At 44.4% G+C, this 23071-nt stretch overlaps 1 protein-coding gene across 1 annotated transcript in view; it reads left to right on the top strand.

Annotated features, from left to right (window-relative positions):
* Positions 1–22801, top strand: part of LOC115088463 (cullin-9-like) — a 197082-nt gene extending 174281 nt beyond the window's left edge. Inside the window, exons 14-15 of the mRNA XM_029596737.1 lie at positions 570–772; positions 22236–22801. Coding sequence (XP_029452597.1) covers positions 570–772; positions 22236–22532 — 500 coding nt within the window. The 3' untranslated portion in view covers positions 22533–22801. The remainder of the gene's footprint in view (positions 1–569; positions 773–22235) is intronic.
* Positions 22802–23071: the final 270 nt, after the last annotated feature.

The following is a 23071-nucleotide window of genomic DNA, read 5'->3' as shown; positions in this document are numbered from 1 at the left end:
ATATATATATATATATAGAGAGAGAGAGAGAGAGAGAGAGAGAGAAATGCCTGTGAAACAGGTTTCTGGCTCTGTGTGTGTATGTCATTGCTGCCTGTGATCCAGGTTTCTGTGTATGGTTGTGAGAGTTGCAGAGCTGCCTGTGACTCATGTTTCTTTGTGTGTCTTGGAAAGCTGCCTTGTGACCTGGTTATATATATATATAGAGAGAGAGAGAGAAATGCCTGTGAAACATGTTTCTGGCTCTGTGTGTGTATGTCATTGCTGCCTGTGATCCAGGTTGCTGTGTATGCTTGTGAGAGTTGCAGAGCTGCCTGTGACTCATGTTTCTTTGTGTGTCTTGGAAAGCTGTCTTGTGACCTGGTTATATATATATAGAGAGAGAGAGAGAGAGAGAGAGAGAAAGAAATGCCTGTGATCCAGGTTTCTGGGTCTGTGTGTGTATTTCATTGCTGCCTGTGATCCAGGTTTCTGTGTATGGTTGTGTGAGTTGCAGAGCTGCCTGTGACTCGTGTTTCTTTGTGTCACAGAGGTGCCTCTGAACCCTGTTGTCTTGGTTTTGGATGCAGGGGTCCTGCGGTTGAATGAAGGGTGGCTCTCAGGGGAAGCAGCACAGCAGAGCCAGATGTGGCTGCTCCCAAATCAGACGTATTTGAATGTGGAGGAGGATGAAGGCAACACTCTGGAGAGGAAGAGGAACATCATTTGCTGCCTGCTCATTCAGATCATGAAGAAGGAGAAGGAGATGCATATTGATAACCTCGTCTTCCAGGTAAGGGGGAATGCAGGTGGGAAACTGAGAGACCCCTCACACTGCAGGCTGAGTAACATTGGGGGAGGGGGGCCAGACTGAGAGATCCCTCACACTGCACGCTGAGTAACATCGGGGGATGGGGGGCCAGACTGAGAGATCCCTCACAATGCACACTGAGTAACATTGGGGGAGGGGACCAGACTGAGAGATCCCTCACACTGCAGGCTGAGTAACATCGGGGGAGGGGGGCCAGACTGAGAGATCCCTCACAATGCAGGCTGAGTAACATCGGGGGAGGGGGGCCAGACTGAGAGATCCCTCACAATGCAGGCTGAGTAACATCGGGGGAGGGGGGCCAGACTGAGAGATCCCTCACACTGCACGCTGAGTAACATCGGGGGAGGGGGGCCAGACTGAGAGATCCCTCACACTGCAGGCTGAGTAACATCGGGGGAGGAGGAGCCAGACTGAGACATCCCTCACACTGCAGGCTGAGTAACATCGGGGGAGGAGGAGCCAGACTAAGACATCCCTCACACTGCAGGCTGAGTAACATCGGGGGAGGGGGGCCAGACTGAGACATCCCTCACACTGCAGGCTGAGTAACATCGGGGGAGGGGGGCCAGACTGAGAGATCCCTCCCCATACTGCTGAGTAATAGAGGGGCGGGAACTGAGAAATATAGTCAAGGAAGCATTGGAGCTCACAAAAAAACACTTCCACTGATGTGGCTGAGTCTCTTGAAGGAAAGTTGAGCTTTCGTCCTGATGTGGCCCCTTGGGAAGGCAGACAGATTCAGCTGCAGTCTCCCTGCTTGCACATCTCTGTGCCAAGACTTTTGGCTGACAAAATAAAGGCCAAAAGAACAGCGTTCAAGAATATAAAGGATCCCAAAGGGAGGAGCACAAAGAAGAATATCCGGTGGAACTGAGGGAGATGAAGAAATTAATCAAGACGGCAAAAAGTCAAGCGGAAGAGAGGATTGCCAAGGACGTGAAGAGAGGTAACAAAACATTTTTCAGATACATCAGTGAAAAGAGAAAAGTCCAAAGTGGTATAGTGAAATTGAAAGATGGAAAGGATCAATGTGTGGAGAGAGATGAAGAAATGGCAGAAATATTAAACGAATACTTCAATTCTGTGTTCACTAAAGAGGACCCTGGAGAACGACAGTAGCTAGTTAACAAGAAACTGGAGGGGAGTGGAGTAGATGTAACTCCATTTACAGTAGAGAATGTATGGGAAGAGCTGGGGAAACTGAAAGTGGACAAAGCCATGGGGCCTGATGAGGTTCATCCCAGGATACTGAGGGAGCTCAGAGATGTGCTGGCGGGTCCGCTGTGTGACCTGTTCAATAGATCCCTAGAAACGGGAGTGGTGCCGAGTGATTGGAGGAGAGCGGTGGTGGTCCCGCTTCACAAGAGTGGGAACAGAGAGGAGGCTGGTAACTACAGACCAGTTAGCCTCACCTCGGTGGTGGGAAAAGTAATGGAGTCACTGTTGAAAGAGAGAATAGTGAACTATCTACAGTCAGGAGAATTGCTGGACCAGAGGCAGCATGGATTCACCAGGGGAAGATCCTGTCAGACAAATCTGATTGACTTTTTTGACTGGGTAACCAAGGAATTGGATCGAGGAAGAGCACTCGATGTCCTCTACTTGGATTTCAGCAAAGCTTTTGATACGGTCCCGCATAGGAGACTGGTGAATAAAATGAGAAGCTTAGGAGTGAGTGCCGAGGTGGTGGCCTGGATTGCAAACTGGTTGACAGACAGAAGACAATGTGTGATGGTAAATGGAACTCTCTCTGAAGAGAGAGTGGTTTTAAGTGGTGTACCGCAAGGATCGGTGTTGGGACCGGTCCTGTTCAATATCTTTGTGAGCGACATTGCGGACGGGATAGAAAGTAAGGTTTGTCTTTTTTGCGGATGACACTAAGATATGCAACAGATTGGACACGCCGGAAGGAGAGGAGAGAATGAGATGGGATTTAAGGAAGCTGGAAGAGTGGTCGAAGATATGGTAGCTGAGATTCAATGCCAAGAAGTGCAGTCATGCATATGGGGAGTGGAAATCCGAATGAACTGTATTCGATGGGGGGAGAGAGGCTGATGTGCACGGAGCAGAAGAGAGCCCTTGGGGTGATAGTGTCTAATGATCAGAAGTCGGCGAACCAATGTGACAAGGCGATAGCTAAAGCCAGAAGAATGCTGGGCTGCATAGAGAGAGGAATATCAAGTAAGAAAAGGGAAGTGATTATCCCCTTGTACAGGTCCTTGGTGAGGCCTCACCTGGAGTACTGTGTTCAGTTCTGGAGATCGTATCTCCAAAGAGACAGAGACAAGATGGAGGCGGTCCAGAGAAGGGCAACCAAAAAGGAGTGAGGTGGAGGAGAGATTGAAGAATCTAAATATGTACACCCTGGAGGAAAGGAGGAGCAGAGGCGATATGATACAGACTTTCAGATATTTGAAAGGTTTTAATGATCCAAAGACGACAAACCTTTTCCGTCGGAAAAAAATCAGCAGAACCAGGGGTCATGATTTGAAGCTCCAGGGAGGAAGACTCAGAACCAATGTCAGGAAGTATTTCTTCACGGAGAGAGTGGTGGATGCCTGGAATGCCCTTCTGGAGGAAGTGGTGAAGACCAAAACTGTGAAGGACTTCAAAGGGGCGTGGGATAAACACTGTGGATCCATAAACTCTAGAGGACGTGAATGAAGAGTGGATGGCTCGCGGGAATGATGGCTACTACCTGGAGATAATACCCTTATTCAATAAACATGCACATGGTTAATGCAACTCCAACATTGCTCTAAGCTTCAACGGCAAGAGGAAATGTGGAAAAAAGGATTTGCATTCACAAAAAAGTGGGGAGTAGCTTGCTTGTTACGGCGGTTACTACCCCAAACCAAATAAGCCTGATACTTCACTTTCAATGCATATTCAGCATAGCTCTCTGCTTCAACAGCAGGGGAGGAAAACCTATACTTCACGCGTATCAGCATAGCTCTCTGCTTCAACGGCAGGGGAGGAAGACCGATACTTCACACATATCCAGCATAGCTCTCTGCTTCAATGGCAGGGGAGGAAGACCGATACTTCACGCATATCCAGCATAGCTCTCTGCTTCAGTGGCAGGGGGAATGAAGAAAAGTGGATCTATATACAGACATCAACCAACAAGGACTGAATTACATAGTCTGGGTAAAACAAATAAGCATGGGTGTAGCTTGCTTATTGTGGCGGTTACTACCCCTAACTAATCAAGCTTGATATTTCACTTAGATGCAGTTCCAACACTGCTCTCTACATTAATAGTGGGGGTGGAAAGGAAATAGAACCAAAAGGTTACTAAGAGCCAAGAGAAACCGATAAGTATGAGAAGAAAAAAAAGTGCGAAGCTTGCTGGGCAGACTGGATAGGCCGTTTGGTCTTCTTCTGCCGTTATTTCTCTGTTTCATTTCTATAAGACTTCATTCAGTGTTCAGACCCTGCCTGCTGCTACCTCCGTCACTCCCTTCCACATCTCAGAGTTTCCATAATGGTCTGCCTAAGAAGCAGTAAAGCTTAACGCCTCTTCATCAAGACCAGAGAATTCTGACTTTATTCAATCTCCCATTCAAAATCGGGGACAAGTTATTGACTGAATCTAGAGAAGATAGCCAGAATCCCACTCTGTTTAGTAAACTCTACCAGAAAAAGATAGAGGAGTTAATTTATTTACAATTGTATGCAAAAGTTTAGGTCCCTCTGGTCAAATTGTAAGTTTTAATGAATATTTATGTAAACAGAAGCTGACACTAACTTTACATGGTACAAAGTTAAACACAGCATCTTTCTGTAATTTTTAATGCAAAATTATTATTTAATGCATATTTTTAACAGATTGAAAATAGTGAAATGGTTTTAAACTGACTAATTTCAAGGCTTAACAAGTCAATCAACATTTTGGGTCTTATTTGCTGTGAAAGAGTATACAGGAGAAAACTCCAAAACCCCTTAAAGAACCAGATCCAGAGATCTGGCCCAGTCTACTTTAAGCCTAAGACAGCAGGGAATCCTGGTCCTGGGAATGTGCATAACTAGCCAGATCATATACATAAGTGCATCCCTCTGTTACTAGAGTCAATATACTACTAATCCAGAGGAACACGGCAACATTTAAATGCCAAACAAATGTTATATATATAATTTTATTTAACAATCATATCAAAAATACAATTTATACAGGTACCACTATGTACTACGAAAGATACCCACATTAAAATACTCACATCATCCATCCATACATACCAAACATACTACCATATCCCACACCCCAATATCACATTAAAATACATCATGTAAACTAACAATGCTTATAACCCATGCTGTACTTATACTATATCACACAGTATTATATTCACATTTGATTTTCAAACTGTTAGGACAGATACAAAGTAGCTACAGATTTTTTTAAGCAAACAATTTTGTAATACTTTATATTGTAATGCAGAGCTTTCCAAAGTGTGTGTCGCAACACTTTAGTGTGTCGCCTGAGGTGTGCCGCGCAAGCCCGATGCACGTGACACACCGGCAAGTGGGAACCAATGCAGCCGCCGGTGGACCTCATCCCACTGGCGGCTGAGCAGTGAAGTTTCGCTGGGCTGGGCTGTGCTGTGTGCCGGAGACACACAGCAGGAAGATCGGTGGGCCGTGGTGCTCCTTCTTCCTGCCCACGCGGCCCCGGAAGAAAAATGTTGCCGTAGCCGCACGGGCAGGAAGGAGGTGGAGCATCAGTCACGTGCAGAAGAGGAGCAGCGGGCTGAGAGGAGGAGGAGGCCCGGTAGCAGAGTCCCCACCGCGGATCGGCCCGCGAAGAAGAGGGACGCCGCTGCCGCGGATCGGCCCGCGAAGAAGAGGGACGCCGCTGCCGCGGATCGGCCCACGAAGAAGAGGGACGCTGCAGAGCCCATCCTGCAGCGACCCGTGAAGAGGAGCCCAGAGGTAAGAGAGAGGCTGAGGGCCCGTAGAGTGCATGTATGAGATGAGTTGAGAGACTGTGTGTGGGAGTGAGGACCTGCATGTTTGCAGAGACAGCATGTGAGCCTGTGTGTGTGTGAGAGAGACAGCATGTGCCAGTGAGAGCCTGTGTGTATGAATGATTGTATGAGAGAGAGCATGTGACAGTGAGAGTCTATGCTTGAGCAAGACAGCATGTGGGAGTGAGAGAGAGCCTGTGTATGTGAGAGTCAGACAGCATGTGCAAAAGAGAGAGAGTGTGTATGAATGATTGTATGAGAGAGAGCATGTGACAGTGAGAGTCTATGCTTGAGCAAGACAGCATGTGGGAGTGAGAGAGAGCCTGTGTATGTGAGAGTCAGACAGCATGTGCAAGAGAGAGACTGTGTATGAATGATTGTATGAGAGAGAGCATGTGAGAGCCTGTGTGTGTGTATGTGAGAGAGAGAGAAAGCATGTGAGAATGAGAACCTGACTGTATGTTTGAGGGAAGAAGATAGATGGAGAGAAAAGAAATAGAAAAAAAAGACAATATGAAAGGAATTGGCAAAAAAAAATAAGAAAGGAAAGGTGGAACAAAAAAGCCGGTGACCAACCGATAAAAAACTAAGATCAGACAGCAAAGGTAAAAAAAAAAAAATACTTTTTACTGATTGGCACATGTAATTTTTGGTAATGTGCAAAAGTAGCATTTTCTCTATGCAGATCTCACAATGTACGAGATCAACATGGAGGAAGTGGAAACCCACGGGGCCTACACAGAGGAGGCAACAGAATGGGCTTCAGTGCCAATAGCAGCAATCAGCGCCTCCCAAATAGCCATGCGGCATCAGTGACAGTGGCAGCAGAGGAATGAGAGAGGCTCTTGAGGTTGCTGGCAAAAGAAAGAGAGGGGGTCTGCCTTTAGTGTGTGCATGTGTATGAATGGGAGTCTGCCTGGGGGTGTATGTGTGTGAATGCATGGGTGCCTGCCTGAGGGTGTGTCTGTGTATGAGAATATATGGGTGTCATCCTGGGGTTTGTATGTGTGAGAATGAATTGGTGCCTGCCTGGGGGTCTGTTTGTGTGAGAATGAATGTGTGCATGCATGGGGGATGGTGAGGGAGTGGTGTGAAAATGAATTGGGAACTTGCCTGGGTGTGTGTGTTTGTGTGTTATGTGAGGGAGCCAGAGAGAGTGAGAGCATGAGTGTGTATGAGAAAATCCAGGGGAGTAAGACTTTGTGTGGGGGGGGGGTGTGGAGGGGGAGAGAGTGTCTTAGAGCCTGAGAGTGTGTCAGTGTCTGTGAGAGCGAGAGGTTATGGTGGGTATAAGAGCATGAATATGTATGTATGTGACAGTGTATGTGTGAGAGAGAATGGACATGTGAGTATGTGTGAGAGAGAGAGGATAACCTAATCCTTGACAATATCAGGGTGACTGGAAATCAAGAGCTCCCACGTATGGACAGCAGGGGCTTTTTAAAATTCTTATTAGTTTTAATTATTGGGTGTTTGATATACGTGCTGTTTTTAAATATTTTATTGGTATTTGGGAAATTGTAAAAAATGTATATGATTTTAATTAATAGAAATTCTATTTATCAGTAGTTTTAAAATATTCTTTTATTAGTATGGTTTTACTATTATAACTGATGCTTTATGTTTCTTGATTTTATTTGTTTTATGAGGAATGGTGGTTCTATTTTTCCATTGTTAATACACAGAGTCTGGCTTCTTGGGGTTTCCATTTCAGTTTTTTCCAGTTTGTGCCCCTTTATTTTGTATTCTGTATTTGGTGAGGGTCTGTCTCTGCTCTGTGTGTGTGACTATGATGAGAGCTTCTGCTAGCATAGGGATCTATAGCAATCTGATTTGTTTTGTTTCCTCAGTAGGTGGTGTATTGGTATTCTAGGACCCAGTGTAATATTTACCCTTGCTTTTTCACAGGTAGGGTTATTGTTGTTTGAGTCCTTGGTGTTATTACTGTTATGTTACGATGGGATTGCAGTATAGATTTTGAGTGTCTTTTTTGCAAGGTTTTGTGTTAGTTCACAATGTGCCTGGCAGTGGAAGGTGTTTGTGCTGCTGTTACTGTGAGGTGACACCAGAATATGAAAATATCTATTAGTATGATGAGCTGTAAGGGAAACATCCAAGCTCCATTGTTTGGGGGAATTTCAGTGGATGCACAGAGTTACAGAACTGGAGGTGCAGGATTTATATTGACATTCTGTCCCTTCCTATAAATTCCAGTCTTCACTCTCATAGCCAAATAGAATTAGTTGAATGAGGCTATCAAATAATTATATAGTGTGAAACTGGCCAGCTTTTTAAAATTATGCAGAAGACCCTTTGGACTTTCTTATTAACACCAAATATTCAAAATCTGTGTTCATCCCATCAAGCTCATATATCTCATTAAAGAGGTAAATTGAATAACACAATAACTTTGTTTTATTATTGTTACTCATAAATTATAACAATAACATTAATCTTGGAATCTTATATATTTTTAATATAAATGAGAGGTTTTCACAAGATAGGTTGTGTCGTGAAACATTTTATTATATATTTAAGGAAACATACATAAATTGTCGAAATACATTTAGTTCGTTTAACCTTTAACCTTTGGTTTGCTAGTAAACTGAATTACTGTGTCCCGAAATTATGTTTGTCTAAAAAGTGTGTCACCAACATGAAAAGTTTGGAAAGCTCTGTTGTAATGAATAATATAATACCCAACGGGAATCCCGTTTCGCCCCTCCCCTGGGGCTTCTTCAGGGAAAGATGCTATCTGGCTTAAATAACAAGCATGTATTGATGTCTTCGAAGCACAGGTTCATCAATGTTCATACGTCAATTTTGCATCCTTGTGTTGCATGATTATTGTGTGAATATCTGTAGATACTTTGTATCTGTCCTAACAGTTTGAAAATCAAATGTGAATATAATATATAATATTGTGTGATATAGTATAAGTACAGCATGGGTTATAAGCATTGTTAGTTTACATGATGTATTTTAATGTGATATTGGGGTGTGGGATATGGTAGTGGATGGATGGATGATGTGAGTATTTTAATGTGGGTATCTTTCGTAGTACATAGTGGTACCTGTATAAATTGTATTTTTGATATGATTGTTAAATAAAATTATGTATATAACATTTGTCTGGCATTTAAATGTTGCCGAGTTCCTCTGGATTAGTCATAACTAGCCAGAGCCAGGAGGGAACAGGAGGCCCAGGGGAGAGAGAAGGAAGCCTGGAGAGAGAACACTGCTGAACTGTAAGTTGTGATACTTACATTTGTGTTGTTGAACTGCAAAGAATAGCAGAGCTGTTTTTGTTTCTTTTTCTTATCACTAATAAATTTATGCAAGGTTTCTGCCAGAGTCCAGCTTGAATCTGTGTTCCGGCTATTCACAGTGCCACATATGAAGTCAGAAGGATTTCTGTGCTAAAGACTTGCACATGCAGAGAAATCATGCCAAAAGAAGAAAAAGGGGACATTTTTATTTCCTTCTGTTACTTTCTCCTTTATTGGGCCTCACTGCAACTGCAGCTGAAACTTTTAATTTACAAACAGGCTAAGAAGAATAGCTTTGTCTGGAGTGAGGGACAGGCACGTTTTGTCTTATTTTTTGTACAAGGAGAAAGGAAGTTGTGTCTGAGTGTTCCAGAACAGGGCAAAGCCCTTCAGCTTCCTTTCGTGGGGCCAGAGCCAGTGGGCTGGCATGGACAGAGCTATGTAGGCCTTAACCGAGGGGCAGCAGCAGACAAACTAGAGTGTGGTCCACACCCTCACAGAACAAGTGGCCCAGCATCTTGCATTGGTGAGCAACCAGCATATGTTGCTGACCCAGTTGGCACAAGCAATGCAAACCACAGTGACACAGGGCATGCCTACCACAAGATGAAGGCGGGGGAAGACCCGTATGTACTCTTAAAGAATTTCTAAAGAACTGCCTGCCTGACAGGCTGGCCAGTTGGACTACATAACTAGGAAACCTAATCACCGGCAAGATTCAAGTAGCCTTCCAAACAACCAATCCCACAAGGAGAGCTAACTATTCAGTGGTCAGAATCACCGTCCTGGAAACAGTGGGTTATACGACTGAGACTTATTGGCCGAAGTTCCGAAGGAGTACCCTACAGCCAGTGGAAACCACATAAAGCCTTTTCCATCAGCTAAGAAATGCTGAATGGAAGTGGCTACAGCCTGAGGCGAAGACAAGCCTGAAAGTAACCAATCTGGTCTTTCTGGAGCAGTTCCTGGATGAACTGGACCGACCCATGCGGAACTGGGTGTGTCGACACCCAGGGCTCACCCTGGAGAAAGCCTTGGAAGTGGCAGACGCCTTTCATCAGACTCAGCTGATGCCAGACGTAGTGTGGAGACTGGAGAGAGAATCCGCACAGGCTCCCTATCATGGCAGTGAGAGCAAGGGACCCCAACAGTCCTCAGAGCAGGACATCTCAGCCTCCATACACTTCATTTCTGTCCCTAACCACCTTTCTTTGGTTTTACCCTAAGGAACTGCTATCATCTTTTGGAGACCATCCCTAACTTTTTCCCACCAATGGGTGCTGGGGTTGGTCCAGCTCAGGCTATATAACCTGGGGTCTCAGCATGAGCAGTGTGGTTGGTGGAGGAAGGAGGGGAGCTGCTGGAGAACCTGCTATTTTGGGGTTTTGGTGAAGTTTTGGCTCTACCAGGGCCCTTCTAGTTCTGAGGAGTTGTGACTTGTGCCAGAAGAGTTTGAAGAGTGGATTTTTTGTTTTGAAGAGAGTGGGTTCTACGTTTGACCTGCTCCCATTTACCCCTTGTCTTAGGGGGGTGTGAGCTGAGGCTCTGTACTCTGCTCCTCGCTAAAGCAGAGTTGCAGCTGCCTGAGTATTGCTGGGGAAGTGGGGTTAGCAAGGTCCCACAAGTAACAACAGATTTTGGAGAGACGTTTTTGCCTGTGAGAAGAAGCGAGATTTTTCCCACCACCATCTCCCTGCCCTTGGAGAAGAGTTTTGGGTTTTTTTTCTTGCTCAGAGGTTGAGAAAAGAGAAGGAACTCACATCGCATGGAGTTTTCATTATCCTTTGTGTGTTGTTGCTTTTTGCTGGTTTTGGACTGGACTTTATATTAAGTTATAGTAAATTAGTTTTGAACACCACTTCAATCCTCCATCTGTTTTTCCAGTATGAGATATAACCTCCTGAGAGTGACGTCCGTGAGGACTGTGAGAGAGGAACAGTTACAGTTTTACATTTATTCAAATTAGCGATGTACATAATTAGAACACAAATTACAATCATTTGCCTGAACTCAGTTAACACAGTAATTAGTAAATTCATAACCTCCAAATGAAACAGCTTCTAAAGACTGGAAGTGACTTCCCCAGCTCCCTAAATGCCTTGGGCCAAAAGATTTTCCTTTTGGTCACTTTGTGCCAGGAATAGACATGAGGAAGAGTTTTGCCCCAGGACAAAGAAGGGGTAAAGTTAAAACTGAATAAGCGTCATGGCCATGTTCCTTCAGTAAGATGAAGAACCATGCCGATGAGGATTGTCTCTGACTGGAGATCACAGAACGAAAGCGCAAGTTAGCAGAGCAGAGCAAGAGAGAACGCAGCCTCCTGAAGGAAGGAAGAGCCAAACGTTTTGTAGGTCCTGTGAAAATCAAAGTGGAACAAATCCCATAGGCCTGCTCCCAATTTGGAGCAGACGAGCACCTTAGGAAGAACTGTCCTCAATGGGAGCGAGAATGGGCAAATATTTTTACAAAAACGCAAAGCTGAGGGAATGAGGGGAATTTTCAGACTTGGTAATTTTGTGGAGCTGAATGATGGGTTCAGGATGTGAAAAGAACAGATTAATTACACGAGGAAGGCGACACTCGCCAGTGTACATGGTGACCAGCAGCAGAATCCAACTAGTCAGGTTCTAGTGACGACTCCAGCGGGGCAAACCATTATGGACGTGGGACTACTTCCCGGGCTCCCATATCTGGTGCAGTTATCACCAGTTTAAAAACCTGTGGGGTCAGGTTATGGACAATCAAGCCAGGCCAGATGGCTTGTCAGCAAGAAGCTGACGGCACTGTTGCCAGAAGGAATTGGGATATTCTAGATAACCCGGTAAGCAAAGTAAAGGAACTTACTGGGACAAACGAAGAACAGCAGGAATCCCGCGAACCCATGAACAGTTTTTCAAATGGGATGCAGAGGGGGGAAACCTTACATGGGTTAAACAGCCTCAGCATAGGGCTGGGAAGGAAGAGAGGAATGGGAGGAAGCGCTCAGTCTAAGAAGTGTGAGCTGAGGAGGAGAGGGGATGTGAAGGAGTGCGCACGAAGAAACCCCAAAACATCTTAAAGGAGCAGACCCAGTCCACCTTAGGCAGGGAATCCTTGAGAAGAGGCATAACTAGCCAGGCCCAGGGGAGAGAAGGAAGCTTAGAGAAAAGAAACACCACTAAACTATAAGCTGTAATATTACATTTGTGTTTTTGAATGCAAAAAATAGCAGAGCTGCTTTTGTTTGTTAAAGAAGTTTATGTAAGATTTCTGCTAGAGTCCTCCCTGAATCTGTCCTCTGGCTGCTCTGACTGCTCATGGTGCTACATTAACACATTTTAAAAATAGGTAGTAAGGATTCAATTGGAAGAGGATGTTCCAACCTTTGGGCTAGATTTTAAAAGCCCTGCGCGCGTAAATCCTGCTGGATTTACGCGCGTAGGGCACTCGCGCGCCTATTTTGCAAAGTGCTATGCATTTTGTGATCATCCAGAGCTGTTAAATATAAATATCGGTAACATGTATGTTTACTGAAATTTGCAAATATAAAGTTGAGTTACATCAAGTTGTATAAAATTACATTAATGTTTATCATTATAGTATTTAAAGCAAATATTATGTAATTTCTATTTTTGAAAATTTTGCACAAAGTGAGAAATGTGTGGATGAGTATGAATGAATGTTGATTTTAGAGAGGTAGAGATGAGATATGTGTCATTTTATTAAAGTCTGAATTTGTGATATTTGTTGATATGAAAATTAAATAAAGGAGATATTAGAGAGAATATAATTGTGCTTTTACTCCACTCTGAAATGAGTGTTTGTGGTTGTTAATATTTAATAGGCACAAGAAGAGAGAGTAGTATTGCCTAATATTAGGATTGATATATATATTTATTTATTTATTTATTTCGGATTTTTATATACCGACATTCTCAATACAAGTATCGAATCAGGTCGGTTTACATATAACAAAACTTTCGCACAAATATATATATATATATATAGATATAGATATATATATAGATATAGATATATAGATATAGATATATAGATATATAGATAGAATATATATAGATAGATGTTTATAGCGAGAATATAGATATATAGATAGATGTATAGATAGATATAGATATATATATATATAGTTGTATATGGTAATCCTAAAAACAGGGTGTTGCAGTAATCTGTGCTTGCCTGCATATGTCATATTCACTGTTTTATTATTGTCGATCTATTGCAGAAAGACATCATGTTAACTTTGCACCATATAGAAGCTGTGCCATTTTTTGTACTCTTAGACATTCACTGCAACATTCACTTTGATAGAGGGTGCCTAAACGTTTCCATGCAACTGTATTTATTTAAATTTATATCAAGTCTTCACGAAACTGCTCAAGAAGAAGAACACAATGAGACTCTTGGGGAATTGTTGACCCTTTGGTTCTCCAGATTGTAGAGGAAGGCTACAGATTATTCCTGTTGTGGGAATCCCACTCTTCCCAGGACAAGCAGCTACACTTGGGTGATATCATCTGATGGCACTGTCATTGTTGAATTCCCAGGTTCCAGAGTTTGTCATCCTCATCACCAGCAGGGCTTCAGACCTCACCCACATGAATGTAGAAGCTGTAAACCCTAGAATACTGCCAAGTCAAAATCCAGAGCAGATTTTTGACTGAATCCAGTATAGGTAGTATTTCTTTTCGCATTGCAGAGTTGCTCCGTGTGAGGGAAGCTGACGTTTTTCATGAATCATTGGCCTATCATAACGTCTGACAAGGGGGCCAAAGCTCCACAGCACTCCTGAGGCTCCTCCACAGTGCACTGGTTGGAAATCTCCTATAGCGAGAATACAGGCAATGCAGAGAAGGGCTGCCAGAATGGTACAGGTCGGCTGCAGGATCCATATCAGATGAGACTTTTAGAAGGGAATTTTCACCTTTAAATTATAAATTTTCAAAGATATTTACATGCATTAAACCTGGTTCCCTGCCCATAAAGTGTCTGTTATGAAATGGAAGTATTTTCACATGTACTTTTACACTTGCTGAGGAGAGGAGTTGCGGGAGTGGAGTTGGGATGTTATGCTTTTAGCGTGTACCTGGCCTATTACCCATGAATTTACAAAACAAGCACAGCATGCTTCCATATCTGGTGGTTTTAGGGCACAATTGTCCCCAATTTAAAAACCTGTGGGGTTAGCTTATGGACAATCGAGCATATATTTGCACATGCAGACTTTACTTTCAGAGGAAAGATTGTTCTAGAAAAACAGGTAAAAGTGTGACGCTCAGAGCATAAACTCAGGAGAAAATATTTCTTTACAGAAAGCGTAATAGATACATAGAACAGCTTCATAGTGGAGGTACTGAAGACAAAAATAATAAAGGAATTCATAGAAACACAGAACAAGATGGCAGATTGTAAGCGGTGGCATGAATGGTGTTATATTACATAATAGAAAATACAAAAAAATCTTGTAAAAGATGTCCAAGAGGCGTGGTCATTGTTAAAAAATACCATTCTAGAAGCACAGTCCAGATGTATTCCACACATTAAGAAAGGTGGAAAGAAGGCAAAACGATTACCGGCATGGTTAAAAGGGGAGGTGAAAGAAGCTATTTTAGCCAAAAGATCTTCATTCAAAAATTGGAAGAAGGATCCAACAGAAGAAAATAGGATAAAGCATAAACATTGGCAAGTTAAATGTAAGACATTGATAAGACAGGCTAAGAGAGAATTTGAAAAGAAGTTGGCTGTAGAGGCAAAAACTCACAGTAAAAACTTTTTTAAATATATCCGAAGCAGAAAGCCTGTGAGGGAGTCAGTTGGACCGTTAGATGATCAAGGGGTTAAAGGGGCACTTAGAGAAGATAAGGCCAACGCAGAAAGATTAAATGATTTCTTTGCTTCAGTGTTTACTGAAGAGGATGTTGGGAAGGTACCCGTAATGGAGAAGGTTTTCATGGGTAATGATTCAGATGGACTGAATCAAATCACGGTGAACCTAGAAGATGTGGTAGGCCTGATTGACAAACTGAAGAGTAGTAAATCACCCGGACCGGATGGTATACACCCCAGAGTTCTGAAGGAACTAAAAAATGAAATTTCAGACCTATTAGTAAAAATTTGTAACTTATCATTAAAATCATCCATTGTACCTGAAGACTGGAGGATAGCAAATGTAACCCCAATATTTAAAAAGGGCTCCAGGGGCGATCCGGGAAACTACAGACCGGTTAGCCTGACTTCAGTGCCAGGAAAAATAGTGGAAAGTGTTCTAAACATCAAAATCACAGAACATATAGAAAGACATGGTTTAATGGAACAAAGTCAGCATGGCTTTACCCAGGGCAAGTCTTGCCTCACAAATCTGCTTCACTTTTTGAAGGAGTTAATAAACATGTGGATAAAGGTGAACCGGTAGATATAGTATACTTGGATTTTCAGAAGGCGTTTGACAAAGTTCCTCATGAGAGGCTTCTAGGAAAAGTAAAAAGTCATGGGATAGGTGGCGATGTCCTTTCGTGGATTGCAAACTGGCTAAAAGACAGGAAACAGAGAGTAGGATTAAATGGGCAATTTTCTCAGTGGAAGGGAGTGGACAGTGGAGTGCCTCAGGGATCTGTATTGGGACCCTTACTGTTCAATATATTTATAAATGATCTGGAAAGAAATACGACGAGTGAGATAATCAAATTTGCAGATGACACAAAATTGTTCAGAGTAGTTAAATCACAAGCAGATTGTGATAAATTGCAGGAAGACCTTGTGAGACTGGAAAATTGGGCATCCAAATGGCAGATGAAATTTAATGTGGATAAGTGCAAGGTGATGCATATAGGGAAAAATAACCCATGCTATAATTACACAATGTTGGGTTCCATATTAGGTGCTACAACCCAAGAAAGAGATCTAGGTGTCCTAGTGGATAACACATTGAAATCGTCGATGCAGTGTGCTGCGGCAGTCAAAAAAGCAAACAGAATGTTGGGAATTATTAGAAAAGGAATGATGAATAAAACGGAAAATGTCATAATGCCTCTGTATCGCTCCATGGTGAGACCGCACCTTGAATACTGTGTACAATTCTGGTCACCGCATCTCAAAAAAGATATTATTGCGATGGAGAAGGTACAGAGAAGGGCAACCAAAATGATAAGGGGAAAGGAACAGCTCCCCTATGAGGAAAGACTAAAGAGGTTAGGACTTTTCAGCTTGGAGAAGAGACGACTGAGGGGGGATATGATAGAGGTGTTTAAAATCATGAGAGGTCTAGAACGGGTAGATGTGAATCGGTTATTTATTCTTTCGGATAGTAGAAAGACTAGGGGGCACTCCATGAAGTTAGCATGGGGCACATTTAAAACTAATCGGAGAAAGTTCTTTTTTACTCAACGCACAATTAAACTCTGGAATTTGTTGCCAGAGAATGTGGTTAGTGCAGTTAGCATAGCTGTGTTTAAAAAAGGATTGGATAAGTTCTTGGAGGAGAAGTCCATTACCTGCTATTAAGTTCACTTAGGGGTAGATTTTAAAAGAAGCGCGATCAGCCTACTTTTGCTTGCGCATCAGACTCAAGCAAAAGTACGCTGGATTTTAGTAGATACGCGCGGAGCCGCGCGTATCCACTAAAATCCTGGATCGGCGCGCGCAAGGCTATCGATTTTGTATAGCCTGCGCGCGCCGAGCCGCGCTGCCTCCCCCCGTTCCCTCCAAGGCCGCTCCGAAATCGGAGCGGCCTCGGAGGGAACTTTCCTTTGCCCTCCCCTCACCTTACCCTCCCTTCCCCTACCTAACCCACCCACCCGGCCCTGTCTACACCCCCCCCTTACCTTTGTCGGGGGATTTATGCCTCCCGGAGGGAGACGTAAATCCCCGCGCGCCAGCGGGCCTGCTGCGCACCGGGCCGCGACCTGGGGGCGGGTACGGAGGGCGCGGCCACGCCCCCGGGCCGTAGCCACGCCCCGTACCCGCCCCCAAAACGCTGCCGACACGCCCCCGCAACGCCGCGCGCTCCGGCCCCGCCCCCCGACACGCCCCCCTCCGAGAACCCCGGGACGTACGCGAGTCCCGGGGCTCTGCGCGCGCCGGGAGGCCTATGTAAAATAGGCTTCCCGGCGCGCAGGGCCCTGCTCGCCTAAATCCGCCCGGTTTTGGGCGGATTTAGGCGAGCAGGGCTCTGAAAATCTACCCCTTAGAGAATAGCCACTGCCATTAGCAATGGTTACATGGAATAGACTTAGTTTTTGGGTACTTGCCAGGTTCTTATGGCCTGGATTGGCCACTGTTGGAAACAGGATGCTGGGCTTGATGGACCCTTGGTCTGACCCAGTATGGCATGTTCTTATGTTCTTATGATTTAAATGATAATTGGGAATCCAAGAGGGACCCCCAAATTGCGAACCTCAGTATGTAACAATAACGTTTCATTATGATACCTAATATTCATTGGGCTAAGAATATTCTTACTTACCCAAATAATTTTTGCTTTTTTGATATTCAGTAGTAGCCCTCTACTAAGTAACTAATTTTTTATTGTGTCTAAATTTTCCAATAACATATAAGGTAAACTATCATCATTTTCACAAGGAATATAAAATTGGATGTCATCAGCATACATAAAGTATTTAATTCCAAGAGAGTCCATCACCTTATCCAATGGAGCCAGAAAAATATTGAACAATTCAGGAAATAGAAACGACCCTTTTGGTACTCACCTACACACAATCCGCCACGCTGATTGTTTGCCACCATTTACTATCCATTGCTTTCTTTCTGCCAAAAAAAGTCCCAAACCAGCTCAATACTACACCCCCAATCCCGAAACTTGCTAACTGAGAAATCAAAAGATGATGTTCAACCATATCAAATGCTAATGCAATATCAAAATGTACTAACAAAGGTTAGTACAACCCTTTGTCTAACCTTCGATACAAATATTTGTAAGACAGAACAAGGTGCTCTGTATTAAGAGCCCTATGAAATCCAAACTGATGATCATCCAAAATTAAATTCACTTCCACAAATCCTTCCAGCTGCATTAAAACACATTTTTCAATCATTTTCATCAAAGTAGGAAGTTAAGAAATTTGTCAATTATTTAATTCAGACAAAGCAACCTTATCTGTAACAAGAGGTTTCACAGAAGTTTCTTTTAATTGAGTTGGTAAATGACCCTCTGACATTGATTTATTTACTATCATCCTCAAAATTGTAAAAGTTTCAGATCATAAATTTTTCACAATATAGAAAGGACATGGATCTAAATAAATGGCTGAAGATTTTATTGCACTAATGAAGTCACAGAGATCCCTTTCTGATACCTCTCTAAAAACAGACCACTTAACAGATTGCTCCATTCCATTTACCAGTGAACAATCTGCCCTAAGATCAATGGGGCGGATTTTCAGAGCCCTGCTCGCGTAAATCCGCCCAAAACCGGGCGGATTTACGCGAGCAGGGCCCTGCGCGCCGGGAAGCCTATTTTACATAGGCCTCCCGGCGCGCGCAGAGCCCCGGGACTCGCGTACGTCCCGGGGTTCTCAGAGGGGGGCGTGTCGGGGGGCGGGGCCGGAGCGCGCGGCGTTGCGGGGGCGTGTCGGCAGCGTTTTGGGGGCGGGTACGGGGCGTGGCTACGGCCCGGGGGCGTGGCCGCGCCCTCCGTACCCGCCCCCAGGTCGCGGCCCGGCGCGCAGCAGGCCCGCTGGCGCGCGGGGATTTACGTCTCCCTCCGGGAGGCGTAAATCCCCCGACAAAGGTAAGGGGGGGGTGTAGACAGGGCCGGGGGGGGGGGTTAGGTAGGGGAAGGGAGGGTAAGGTGAGGGGAGGGCAAAGGAAAGTTCCCTCCGAGGCCGCTCCGATTTCGGAGCGGCCTTGGAGGGAACGGGGGGGAGGCAGCGCGGCTCGGCGCGCGCAGGCTATACAAAATCGATAGCCTTGCGCGCGCCGATCCAGGATTTTAGTGGATACGCGCGGCTCCGCGCGTATCTACTAAAATCCAGCGTACTTTTGTTTGCGCCTGGAGCGCAAACAAAAGTAGGCTGTTCGCGCTCGTCTGAAAATCTACCCCAATTTGCATTTTAATCTCATCAGTCTTCGCAAAATATTGTGCTAATTTCTCACAAGAAAGAAACTTTTGAATATCAACATTAGAATGATAGGTTAGCTTGTGTACTGCATCAAATAAAGTTAATGGATGGTTCATCGAGGACTCAGTCTTCTTGGCATAATAATTACTGTGAAAAAATTTACATTGCTTTCTATATTCACATAATTGCATATTATACTGAAACCTATTTTCTTCTCCAAGATTCTTCCTGCAATGTCTTTCTGATTTCCTTAAATCCCATCTACAAGCTAATACATTTCCATTGAACCATGGCGCATAAGGTAAACAGGTAAATAGGATTACAAAAATAAAGATAGAAGTAAGGAAATATTTTATACAAAGATATTTCCTTCATAGGTCTTTCTTTCAATGAGACAGTGTATCTTGGGAAACGAAAGACAGTACATGTCCAGAGACCCTGTGAACTGGCTACCAGCTCGCGTCTGTGGCACATCTAAAGTATATTATCAATTGCAGCTTCTTATATTCTCATTTTCTGGCTCTAGTTCAAGTTTATTTGCAAGTTTTAGATGTTCTAATTTGCACTCACAACTTTGACAAGATTTATGCCCAGCTGTAGCTCGTTAGGCTATGGATTGTTAGAATCAAACTGTGCCTAAATCTGAAGCACTGGTCCTCACTAGCCTTAGCTGACAGAGAACAGATGTGTTCCTTGCTCTTATCTCAGCTCGTTAGTGCCAGGCAGACTAGAAAGAAACCCAAAGACAATATACTGCATTTTCATGAATTAATGATCCTTCTGCTTAAGTTAAGTGCTAAATATATATATAGAGAGAGAGAGAGAGAGATCCACATATCTCTCTCTCTATATATATATATAGAGAGAGAGAGAGATCCACAATTGTAAATTTATTGGTGATTGCTTTGATGCACTATTAACCCCTCCATTGCATACAGTAATCTTCTGATCCACTAATTAACAAGCTCCCTATATCTTCAAACACAAATAAAGACCATATATCCCATCCAGTCTGTCCATCCTCACCTCCTGCTCAGCTTTATATCCCTCCCTCTCCCTCAGAGAAACACAGATCATGAGGTGAGGAGAGGGAGACCTTACATCCCATCCAGTCTGTCCATCCTCACCTCCTGCTCAGCTTTATATCCCTTCCTCTTCCTCAGAGAAACACAGATCATGAGGTGAGGAGAGATAAAGACCTTACATCCCATCCAGTCTGTCCATCCTCACCTCCTGCTCAGCTTTATATCCCTTCCTCTCCCTCAGAGAAACACAGATCATGAGGTGAGGAGAGAGAGACCTTACATCCCATCCAGTCTGTCCATCCTCACCTGCTCAGCTTTATATCCCTTTCTTCTCCCTCAGAGATTCTCCGTGCTTGTCCCATGCTTTCTGGAATTCAGATACTGTCCTTGCCTCCACCACTTTAATCCAGAGGCTGTTCCATGCATCCATTACCCTCTCTGCAAAGAAATATTTCCTTAGATTACTCTGAGTAACGGAGGATAAGACTGGGAGATTGGTACCTGTGCACTCTGTTTAGAGGAGGGGGAGACTGGGAGATCTGAACCTTTGAGTAAGTACAGTCTAGCTGGTGTAGCCTAGAGAGGGAATCAGGAAGCACGGAAAGGAGAGGGTCTGATAGATAGGGATGCAGATGGCTAAGAGTGGCTTGTGTATGGTAGAGAGGGAATCGAGCAGCACAGAGAGGAGAGGGCATGGAATATAGAGATGCAGATGGCACACAGATGAGTGTTTATAGTAAAGAGGGCATTGAGCAGAATACAGAGGGAATGGTAGATTGGGATGAAGGTAACACAGAGCAGTGTTTATGGTAGAGAGTGCATCAGGCAGCATAGAGAGAGGAGAGGGCATGGTAGATAGGGATCAAGGTAGCACAGAGAGCAGTGTGTTTGGTAGAGAGTGCATCGGGCAGCATAGAGAGAGGAGAGAGCATGGTAGATAGGGATGAAGGTAGCACAGAGAGCTGTGTGTATGGTAGAGAGTGCATCGGGCAGCATAGAGAGAGGAGAGGACATGGTAGATAGGGATGAAGGTAGCACAGAGAGCAGTGTGTTTGGTAGAGAGTGCATCGGGCAGCATAGAGAGAGAAGAGGGCATGGTAGATAGGGATGAAGGTAGCACAGAGAGCAGTGTGTATGGTAGAGAGTGCATCGGGCAGCATAGAGAGAGGAGAGGACATGGTAGATAGGGATGAAGGTAGCACAGAGAGCAGTGTGTATGGTAGAGAGTGCATCGGGCAGCATAGAGAGAGGAGAGAGCATGGTAGATAGGGATGAAGGTAGCACAGAGAACAGTGGGTATGGTAGAGTGCATCGGGCAGCATAGAGAGAGGAGAGAGCATGGTAGATAGGGATGAAGGTAGCACAGAGAACAGTGGGTATGGTAGAGTGCATCGGGCAGCATAGAGAGAGGAGAGAGCATGGTAGATAGGGATGAAGGTAGCACAGAGAGCAGTGTGTATGGTAGAGAGAGGAGAGAGCAGCGTAGAGAGAGGAAAGGGCATGGTACATAGGGATGAAGGTAGCACAGAGAGCAGTGGGTATGGTAGAGAGAGGAGAGAGCAGCATAGAGAGAGGAAAGGGCATGGTACATAGGGATGAAGGTAGCACAGAGAGCAGTGGGTATGGTAGAGAGAGGAGAGAGCAGCATAGAGAGAGGAGAGAGCATGGTAGATAGGGATGAAGGTAGCACAGAGAGCAGTGTGTATGGTAGAGAGAGGAGAGAGCAGCGTAGAGAGAGGAAAGGGCATGGTACATAGGGATGAAGGTAGCACAGAGAGCAGTGGGTATGGTAGAGAGAGGAGAGAGCAGCATAGAGAGAGGAAAGGGCATGGTACATAGGGATGAAGGTAGCACAGAGAGCAGTGTGTATGGTAGAGAGAGGAGAGAGCAGCATAGAGAGAGGAAAGGGCATGGTACATAGGGATGAAGGTAGCACAGAGAGCAGTGTGTATGGTAGAGAGAGGAGAGGCATGGCAGAGAAGGTTTCAAGCTCTGTAGAGGGACAGCGTTTAGGAATTGGGGTTTGTGATGGGATAGTTTGGGTGTCCGGTAACTCCATGATACTTATCTTGCTCTCTTTTCCTGACCAGGTAGTGGATGCCTGCCAGAACTGGAAGTCAGGAAGCGAGCTGCAGTTCCTGATGTTTTCCTGCAGTCATACTGATGTTTTGTCTTGCATTATGCACCTCATAAGCCTTGAGTATTTCAGGCATCATGAAGGCAACCTGCACATCTTGAAGTATGTTTCTGAAGACCCTCCAGCACCCCCACCAGCACCAGCTCATGCCAAGGAAATGGACACCATTGTTATCCAGACTGCCGAGATCAGGAGAGCGAATGCTAACAGCTGTGATGAGAAACGACCAACCTTCTCTACTTTTAGGTAAAGCACAGGTGCAAGAGTGGTCACGGGAAGCCAGATGTGAAGACAGAGATGCTAACTGGACATGCGTCCATCCTGCTGTGCTAGCACTAGAACCTTCTCAGGGGCAGTCAGGAGTCTGAGCTGTGCCCGTCCTGTATATTTTCTTCTGCTGTGGAGGAGAGCGAGGACTCAGGAAGGCCTTGCACACACACTTTATCAGGAAATCTGACCTCTTTCTGTAAACCTTTTTTGTTTATAAATTTAAATAAAATGTCCTAGCTTTAATTTGTATATATTTCCTGCTCCTGTTGCTTGGATATTCTCTCAGGCTAGGTACACTGATGTTCTGCATTGCAACCATGTTCCTGTTAGGGTTTGAGATGCGAGCAGCGGAAGAGTTTGTAAAATCTGAATTAGCGGGGAGAGCTTCTGCCTTTGGAGTGGAAACTGCTATTTCTTCAGCTGTAGGTTGGGAGCAAAGCCTCTCCTGTATATATTTAGGTTTAGGTTCCTGCCAGGGCTGTAGGGTATCGGAGACTGCGAGGTTGGAGAAGTCTCCAG

The sequence above is a fragment of the Rhinatrema bivittatum genome, chromosome 3 (assembly GCF_901001135.1).
Source record: "Rhinatrema bivittatum chromosome 3, aRhiBiv1.1, whole genome shotgun sequence".
In the NCBI taxonomy this organism is placed as follows: Eukaryota; Metazoa; Chordata; class Amphibia; order Gymnophiona; family Rhinatrematidae; genus Rhinatrema; species Rhinatrema bivittatum.
The sequence above is the reverse complement of the archived record's forward strand: the minus strand, read 5'-3'. Positions and strand labels throughout refer to the sequence as shown.